A 9587-nucleotide genomic window follows, 5' to 3' on the forward strand; every position below is an offset into this window, starting at 1 on the left:
GCCGTCGGGCCTTATATACCCGCTGCGCTCATCGACAAAGTCCTTAATGGAGTTGAGATGGAGTATTTTCAGGGATAATCTGATGATCATGAGAACAGCCCGTACGTGTGGTGCAACATGTACTTTAGACATCAAGTCCCTGTTTGTCCCGAGTCTTTTACCAGACGTGGTGCATTCTCGGTCATCGTTTATTTAAGTTTTTTAATGAAGATGATGATGATGATGATGATGATGATGATGACAGCAGAAGCAAGCAGAAACTGTGCACAAAGGGACAGAACAATAATGTAGATAATAACAGACGATGAGACGTGAAGACATTTTGAAAATGTCCCACTTCAACATGTTCATAATCTTCTGAACAAATCTCAATGAGATTTAAAATGTTGAGTCTTTGTTTCTGAGGATGATGCAGTTTGGAAAAAGTTCAATTAATGAAACAGTGGCCAGCCAATGAAGTGTGCCCTGAATGTATTTTACTGTAGTACAGATTAGACTGGATGACACGATGGATTAGATTGCAAACGTTCAATGAGCCTGTAGATTAGAGCACTGTGACGCACGCCATGAGATGCTCCTTATGCTGTGTGACATAAACAAACAAAAACGATTGAGATTTTTTTCTACACCTGAGAGTCCTCAGGTCGGTGGAGCCTCCAGACAGACAGACGGACCCTGCAGAGTCAACAGAGGATAACAGCATCGCTGACAGCAGTGTCTTTAGAGGGAGGTGGGTCGCGTTTAGATGGGATTACACCTGACGACCTGCATTATGAGGGAACGATGTACTTCAGCCCACACAGAGATCACCTTGTTACTCAACAGACCACAACCCGACGGATGTGGCAGCAGTACAAACATGCCGAGCAGCCTCCTGTGTCCACCGCTGAGTTCATGCTTTGGCACAAAGTGAGTCAACCTGGAGCGAGACTTCGTCTTTATGTAACACCAATCTGCAAGAACAAATTCATTCTGTGGGACGTAAGGCCACATGAATTCTTTGTTTATGCTCGTCTTGTGTCAAAGTCTGCTTCCCCTGTATGTCTCTCCTGTATGGCTTAAACTTTGTGATGCCTACGTATGTAAAAATGTGCTGCGTCTCCTCTCATCTTCGACAAAACTTCAAACACCAGCGTCCAAAATACAGAAACCAAAAGAAAGAAGCATATATTTTATGGTGTGGCCCGTATCTTCACATTAATTCTTCTGAATATCTGTCTGCGTAGACGGAGATCATACAAACGTGACCACACTTCCTGTCCTGCACCTTGCTGAATGAACAGGTGCGCTGCTGATGTCAGCATCTGGATAGTTAGCTGGTCAGCTGCAGCGTATTAAACAGCGTGAACATACGTTAGATGCAGGCGTGGTCATTCTTCAATACCTCATCTCACTGTCTGTCAGTGGCTGGTGACCAACAGCACACGTCTGTTTGTGCTGACCCTCGTTCCCCTGCTGGGGCTCAGCCTGCCAGCTGCTGTCAATCAAACACAGACACCAGCATTTTAACCTTTTTCTGCCTTTTATTTTAAAAAACGTTGGTGATGCTGTACATATAAAAACAATGGCATGTGTGCTGCAAGAAGAGAAGAGCAGATGTGATTTCAGTTCATGGTGAAGTATGGATGGAGAAAGAGAGACGGAGGAAGACTGTTTTTTGAACTGTTTCCCAGAACAAAGAGAGAGTTTGAAAATCGGTCTTGGCCTTTAGGAAACTGATATTTTTTACTGTTTCTGAGCTATGAACCCAACAATTAATTGAGAAAACAGCTACTTCTTTTGTTTCACTTTTTCTAGCCATTTTGTGGGATATGACAAAACTTGTCTTGACAGCTGCATCTCTGGATGTGCAAAGTTTAGTAAAAAGTCCTTGTTGATTTTGCAGCTTAGCTAGCAGATAACTTCTTGTATTTCTCCTCGTGTTTGGTCACGTAGTGGCGATTTAAACTGTAATCCTTGAACACAGCGACCTGTGCACCACAAACTGAGCTCACGCTTTACCTTTGACTTCTGTACATAAATATTTAGCCTCCATGTCTTGTTGAAAACGTGACATTTGGTATCAACTTTTCCTTTTTTGGCATTAGCTGACATTTTGAGGGCTAGCTGGCCAGTGTCACTGGGAGTTGTTCACCCACACATGTGCATCCTTACGTCAATTTAAAAAAAAAAAAAAAAGGCATGCTTTTCAAAATAAAAGCACCACAGTTGTATTGTGTGCACAGCATAAATACTTTTTCATTTATGTTTTAATTTACGATTGACCTCACAGGCTGTAAAATGGCCAGCTCTGGTGTAAAGGCTCATCATGGAAGAAGCTTTGGCGCCCTCTGATGGAGCAAAGAAAAACACCTTCAAGGGAGCTTAAACGGTAACAGGAAATGCACTGTTTCCAAAAACAACAAACAACATCTTTATGAGCTGTAAAAGGTTTATGAGCAATGACATCAAAGACTTCATGTGACAAGCTCAAGTTGGAAACAATGGTAACAAGCATATATATATATATATATATATATACATTTTTTATTTACATTTTTTATTTTTACAGGAAATCTGGCAGTGATTGGCTGAACACACACACACAAACACACACACACACACACACACACACACACACACACACACACACACACACACACACACACACACAGAAGGACAGGCTTTGAAGTTTTTAGAGGGCATTTTTACGTCTGAATCTGTGACGTCCTGCAGCAGAAACAGAGAAAACTCCAGTGTGAGAAATCTGTGTCACTTTCATTATTTATGATTGCTCTGTCTCTCTTTTCATTGACTTCCTCATCTGATAAAATGATCCGCAGAACTGGAGGAACGAGTTTCAGACAGTGGAAGTAAATTGGCTCTTCACTGTCACAGGAGGACTTCAAACGATCTGAAGACGTTCAGCTGCTTCTACTCCATGATACCAGCGTTGTTGAGGTAAACGTCGGTGATGGGCTGGGACCTGGTCTGGTCTGCGTGTGGACTGCCGGTCTGCTGGATAAACTGCTGCAGCTTACACTGTCTCAGCTCCTTATTCAGCTCCTCAGTCGTGTCCAATTTGTCCTACAGGATGCAGAGAATATTGCATTACCAACAGCACCATGTCCATCCTCTCCATGTCCTCAGTACTGGAAAATGACATGAGTTCTGGTAGAAACATCATGAGATGGTGGAGGAGTTATACCTGCAGCCTCTCCTCTGCAGCCTGTAGCTCCTCCTGTGTCTCTGACAATGTTGCATCCAGTTCTTGTCCCTGCTGCAGGCGGTGGTGGAGCTCCAGCTTCAGGTACCTCAGGACCTGGTCTGGCTGCCCGTTGTCCATCTGTGGGCTTCGTCTGCGGGCTCTGAGTTTTAGGTCCTGTTCTAGCTGTGCAGAATGGGCTTGGAGCGCCTTGATGTGATAGCTTTGGTCATCTATTGACGAGTGTATCTGGTGTAGACGTCTGTGCATGTCTGTTGATGAAAGTGTTCTAGATTTAGAAATGTCAGAGAAGGAAGCTGCAAACCAAAACTGGAACCAGATTTGAGCACGTACCTTGTTCTCTGTCCATCTCTGCCTGGAGCTCTTCCTCCCAGTGCTCTCTGTGAACCAGCTGTGCCTCGTTCTGCCTCAGCCGCTGCTCCAGTTCCTCCAGTTCCTCTGCGTGGATGGTCAGACTGGGAGCTGTGGCATACGAGCTCTCCTGCTCCCACACCTCTGTCTCTCTCTCCAGAGATTGAAGCTGAATCTCCAGGTCTTGTAGCCTCCTCTGTTGCTGCAGAATCTGCCTAAACACCTCCTCTTTGGAGGAGGAGGAGGGAATTGCCTTCACAGAGGGGACAGCATCTAGGAAAGACACAGGGGAGGCTCGCGGCTCCGGGGAGGCTCGGGGGGACGGAGACCAGTCCCTCTTTGGTTTAGTCCTCCTGGGAATTGTTGTGGGACCCAGATTGAAGGTGAGAGACTTGTGTGGCTCCCTGTGCCTGGGGGGCTCTGGTTCTGATGGTCTGGGCAGGGGGAGCCGTCTCTCTCGCGAGGGTGTGTCTGGACGGCCGCTGAGACTGGGACCCGTCCTCCTCAGGATGAACTGGACCTCCGCAGCCAGCTGTCCCAGCTGAGCCAGCTGATGAAGAGGACAGTCGTCAGCAATAAGCTGTCTCTCAGTCCCTCGTAGCTTCATGATAAGAACGTAACGACCAGTCTGACCTGTGGAAAATACAGATATATGAAGGATCAATAAGCATGATTATTAATGATCAATAACAGTGTTATCACAGCTGAATGCAGGACGAATGTGGTCCGTCTGTGAAGCTGAATGGCGTGTGAAGAGGTCTGTGTTTTTAGGTTGTCTTGCTTATGTGAGCAATGCAGCGGTGTGTAGTAAGTGTGCAGTGTTCACAGCACAAATGCACCCCATAATACAAAAGTGCAGGACAAACAGACGATGTTCTACTCAAAGTTAGAATGAAGATTAAATATAGAAAGATTTCAAAGACACAGAAAATGCATTAAAATCAAGGTGCTCAGCAGATCTCACTGTAGCTGACAGTTTGACCTGCGGGTGGTGTTGTTGTGCAGGATGGGTGGTGTTGTTGTGCAGGATAGCACGGAGGCTCTCTTACCAATCGCTTGTGCAAGAGTTATGACGACATCCTGGCAGGAAGTGTCCAGCGATAGGCCGCACACCACTCTGACCACACCATCCACCCACACCTTCAGCTCCATCGCTCACCTTCAGCAGCACCGGTGACCTGCAAGCACATCAGCAAACTGTGCTCAGAACCTGCATTACAGAAAATACTGAAGCAATCAACTGGAAAGCAATAAGGAAAATCAGTTGTCTATAATAAACTTTAACATGATTTTTGCACTAATGTGATGAAGAACATTGATTAGCAGTGGTGGACATGCAGCCTTTGAGTGCCAACAGTCCAGATATGAATGATACTATCAACTAGAAGTACTGAAAATATCAAAAGTAAAACATTACAGCTGTCAATACTGGATTGTACACGTATCGCTGACTAACTCCTCACACTGTGTATTGGAGTTTAATGTGTGTGGTATAACAGTAGTGTCTTTAATGGTTCAGCTGAACGACCAAGAGCCAAACATTATCCAACTCGACAATGAAGCTGTGAAATACACACACGTATCCTCAGAGAACGTGTTACATTATAGTTCATCATTACAGAACCGTGTCAGATTAAATTACTGAAGAGGTATAAAAACTGCAGTTTTAAGGTAACTTGCTTTTATTCCAGGCTGTTCAGACGTTGTACAGATATTTTCCAGGTTCAACTAACCACAAACACACTTCATGTGTTCATGTATTCCAGACGTGTGTTAAAAATATTACTGCAGTTTTATATATATGTATAGAATTCTAAGTCCATACAGTATATATATGTTTATATGCATTACCTTTTTTTTCACCTTTTATTGGACAAAAACACTCTCCTCAACAACTTTGGCTGTTTTTTGTGGTTTATTAAAACAAATTTTTTTTTTTTTTTTTTTGAGCATTAAAGATGATAACTGGGCAACATATCTATTTATTTAACTTCTCCTCAAACATCAGTAGAACGTTCAGGGTGATCGCTTTAACGCATCAGGAAGGTTTGAACCGTGCACGAGGAAGCAGGTGTTTGACGGTGAGGTGAAGGACTGAGCGGCTGTCCAGTGTTTGCAGGAGAAGACAAACAGGTTTGCCGAGGACGGGAATGTGGCAGAACATGCTGACATTCCTGGAGGACTCAGGCTCCACCCACACATACCTCCTCTCTCTGTTTACTCACGTTCACCAACTTCCAGCCACTTTCAGTATCACCATCAGTCCAAAAATAAGACCTGTGAGACCTCAAAAAATATCCCTAGAAAAAATACTTTCTGATTATCATAGTGGATAATCATGAATTTCAGGATCTTTGGGGTTATTTGAGACTTGGTCACATTGTTCCTGACACAACTCTAATCATTATGGTCTGTTTAATGTCTTCAGTGTGCGACTAAAATAAAACTCACTGTTAGAGTAGAGCTTTTGATTTTATCTGCACCCTCTGCTGCTTCATATCTGGCTTGTCTTGATTGAATGGCAAAACATTTTTAACCAAATAAAACCATTCTGACAGTTTAGCAAATAATGCCATCGTGCACATTATAATACTGATTATAAATGAAGACAAATGATCATAAAGCTTAATTAACAGACCCACAAACGAGTCCACTGCTGCTCACATCACAAACAAAAAGAGAGGATTTTAATTCGCTCACCTGTGAGTTCAAGCTGCTCTCAGTTTCACTGATGCTCCTCGTTCTTTCCCCCTGCCGTGTGTTCAGGCTGGTGGGTGGCTGTGACCCAAACACTCACCTACAAACACACTTCTGCCGAGAGGAGGAGGAGGAGGAGGAAGCTGTGGAATGCAGCCTTCCTGGATGTCACTCTCTGAGTCATGGGAGGCAGTTTTGACCACTTTTTCCTCCACGTTTATCTTTAGAGCATGTTTAGATTTCACTGTCAGTGTGAGGTTAGATCATAAAATATCACAACTGTCATCTTCTCCTTTTTCCCTCCAGTCCTTTGTGAAATGCCCCAAAACTGACAGACTTCACCTGACAGACAAACTAAACTCTCCTCTTCTTCTGAGAAAGTCTGGAAATGTTGATCAGCACTTGTTTAGTGTCACTGAAGAGCAGCTTTGAACACTGAACCTGTACTTGATATGTCTCTTCCCCTGTGATGCTGCTGCTTTTTCTACATCAGTGATGTCACTGTGACACGGACACCAGGCCCCTCCCACGGACAGTAGGAGATAAAGGCATGGAGGAGTGGCTGTCGCCGCCCTCCGAATGTTCGGCATTCCACTCTGCAGAGTGTGTGTGCATGTCTGCATCTGTGTGTGTGTGTGTGTGTGTGTGTGTGTGTGTGTGTGTGTGTGTGTGTGTGTATGTGTGCCAAAGATCACCAACTCTGCTCAGCTGGTTTTCCTCAACCCTGTTTAAGTACAGTAGCAAACAAAGACAAGCAGACACACACACACACACACACACACACACACACACACACACACACACAGAAATCATTGTGTGTCAGGATGCCGTTGCAGAATTGACTGTACATCGGAGCTTAGAGGTCATTCATCATCATATCTATCACCGATTAATCTGCAGATTATTTCTCAGTTTATCGGTTTGGTCCATAATGTGAAAAAGTGAAATTGCACATCATGAAATTCAGCTGAGACAGTCAACAGTCAACAGCTGGTGACTGAACGTCCACATGAGTGACACACGGTCACGAGTGATGGCATTTCTTCAGGCTGTGGATGAGACTGTTTAAAAAATTCGATGGAGCTCCTGCAGAGGTTTGGATAAACGCTGCTGATCAGCTGAAAAGACTGTGTGATGTCGACCACAGGAAACCAAAAATAAAATGCAGTTGTAGTTTAAATCATACCTGAATCATAACTATGGGTATAATATTATTAACACATTTCTGTTTCTGTCAAAAATCTGTCATATCGGTTATTCATGGTGTAATAATGCTCTTTTATTTCAGAGCTTGTGGTCTGGACAGCAGTGTGTTCATTGTGGCCTTTGTGTGCTTTCAGCGCCCCCATGTGGTAAAGAGACATGTGTCTCTGCAGACTTTATGTCCTGAGCAGTATTTGGTACGTCCACACTGAGTTGTTAATGTGACTGAGAAGTCTCTGATTTCTTGTGCTCTCGAGTGGCCTTTCTTGCGTTTACTATTAACTCTTGAACTAATGAAGCAGTGCTGGTTTATATATTCACCACAGCTTTAATGTCCTCATGAACAACATCATAATAAACTACAGATCATCAGCTGCTGCCCAGAAGCCTGCTTTGTGAAATGCCGCCAAGTCATTACAAAATTAGCACAAAATTAGTGTAGTAACTTCAAAATAGACAAACGGGTAACCCAGCGAAAACTACTGAGGATTTCTCTTAATGGAAAGAGTTCATAAAAATTACGTCTGTGATTAAAAGTCATTTCAATTTTTTCTTTTTTTATATATATATAAATCTGACAGACAACGAGAACATCCAAAAAAGTTGTGATTTTGTTACTCAGCTGCTTTAAAAAATAAAGTAAAATGTTCTAGATGTCTTGCTCATAGCTAAGCTAGCAGACAAACGCTACTCCATCTTCTCCTTCAGTAAACGGACTCTGCCGGCTAACGTTAGCTGCTGAGCTAACTGCAGCTAAAGTTCCTGTTACCGGTTGAGGTAACGTCAACAATCCAGTCACCGTCAAGTCGCTGTGAAGCTGCGGACGGTCTGGAGAAACTATTGAGAAACTACTATTATTACTACTATTGAGAAGAGTCATTCCCCTCATTTTCATGCAAAGCACCAAAACGCCTCAGGTGTTGTTGTTGTAGCCCAGTTCTTTAGCAAACAACAAACACTTCAGCTTGGATTAAAAGAAAAGACTGTGAAAAATATAGTTCACTGCATAACAAACACAAAACATGTGTAATAATGTTTCTGACAGTGGACATTTTATTGGAGAGATCAGATCAAAATGTTCCCACACGGAGGAAAACTTTCTCTTTCTCACAGGCTCCATCAAAATGCTCCTCTGTGTCACACACAAACCAACAAATTGCCAACACTAACCCCCGAAGTGTGAGCGGACTCACTGCGGAATATTTCGCGCCGATACTCGAACGACCTCCTGAACCAGCAAGGCTTCGAACGTCATCAGTGACGTCACTCGCCCTAAACGACACAAGCGTCGTTACGCGCTTCGCTAAACACTTCCGGGATTTCTCGACCCGTCACTACCGTGTACTGATAACATATACGTGAAAGGCTGCTCACTAACGATTATGTTCACTATTGATTAATCCCTACATTGTTTTTCTGATCATTCAATTAAAAATGTACTACTTAAAATGAGCAGACATTGAAAAATGGACATGACAGCATTCGGCTTCTTCAGATTGTTTGTTTTTGTTCGACCAGCAGTCGGATTACACAAAGATATTCAGTTTGTGGTGATAAAATACACAAAAGACTGGGTAAGAACTTGGCAACTGCCCTAAAACTACAAATATTAATAATTTGATCAATTGCAAATTAGGAAATTTGATTCAGCAGCGAAGTCAGTAATGTTCAGTCAGCAAGTTTTTTTTTCTTAAGCAGCACAAAACTGTTTGACATTTTTACATGACAAAGAGACCCTTTGATTATCAAAAATGCTGCTGGTTTTGACTAATTGTTCTAAGAACCAATCAAGTCTGAGAACCAAAAGTCATCAATCACAGTCCTCTTTACATTCAGCACAGCTCATAACACCCTTTTTCATCACAGCCTCGCCCATTAGCGTTAGCAAAAAGTTCCCCCCAAAAACCTTTAATGTGGAAAAATCTCAGCAAGAGAAACATAGGATGGAGGGAAAGACGTCTTATATACAGACTCTTCCAGTGAGAGAAGTACTCAGATTCCTGTGTTAAAGTAGCAATATCACACTGAAGTAAAAGCAAGTATTTTCAGCAAAATGTCTAAATTAAAGAAGCTCAAGTCATTGTTGTTCTAATTGTTTTATTTCAGCCTCGGTAAAGATATAGCATTTATA

At 42.9% G+C, this 9587-nt stretch overlaps 1 protein-coding gene across 1 annotated transcript; it reads right to left on the minus strand.

Annotated features, from left to right (window-relative positions):
* Positions 1 to 2909: 2909 nt before the first annotated feature.
* Positions 2910 to 4708, minus strand: LOC139334176 (ras association domain-containing protein 7-like). Its single transcript, XM_070966941.1, has 4 exons — positions 4606 to 4708; positions 3539 to 4189; positions 3188 to 3456; positions 2910 to 3066 (listed from the first exon to the last, which is right to left on the minus strand). Exons 1-4 carry the CDS (start codon positions 4706 to 4708, stop codon positions 2914 to 2916), a joined length of 1176 nt encoding a protein of 391 aa, XP_070823042.1. The 3' UTR covers positions 2910 to 2913.
* Between the last annotated feature and the right edge of the window lie 4879 nt (positions 4709 to 9587).

This window comes from Chaetodon trifascialis, chromosome 1 (genome assembly GCF_039877785.1).
Source record: "Chaetodon trifascialis isolate fChaTrf1 chromosome 1, fChaTrf1.hap1, whole genome shotgun sequence".
NCBI classification, from domain to species: domain Eukaryota; kingdom Metazoa; phylum Chordata; class Actinopteri; order Chaetodontiformes; family Chaetodontidae; genus Chaetodon; species Chaetodon trifascialis.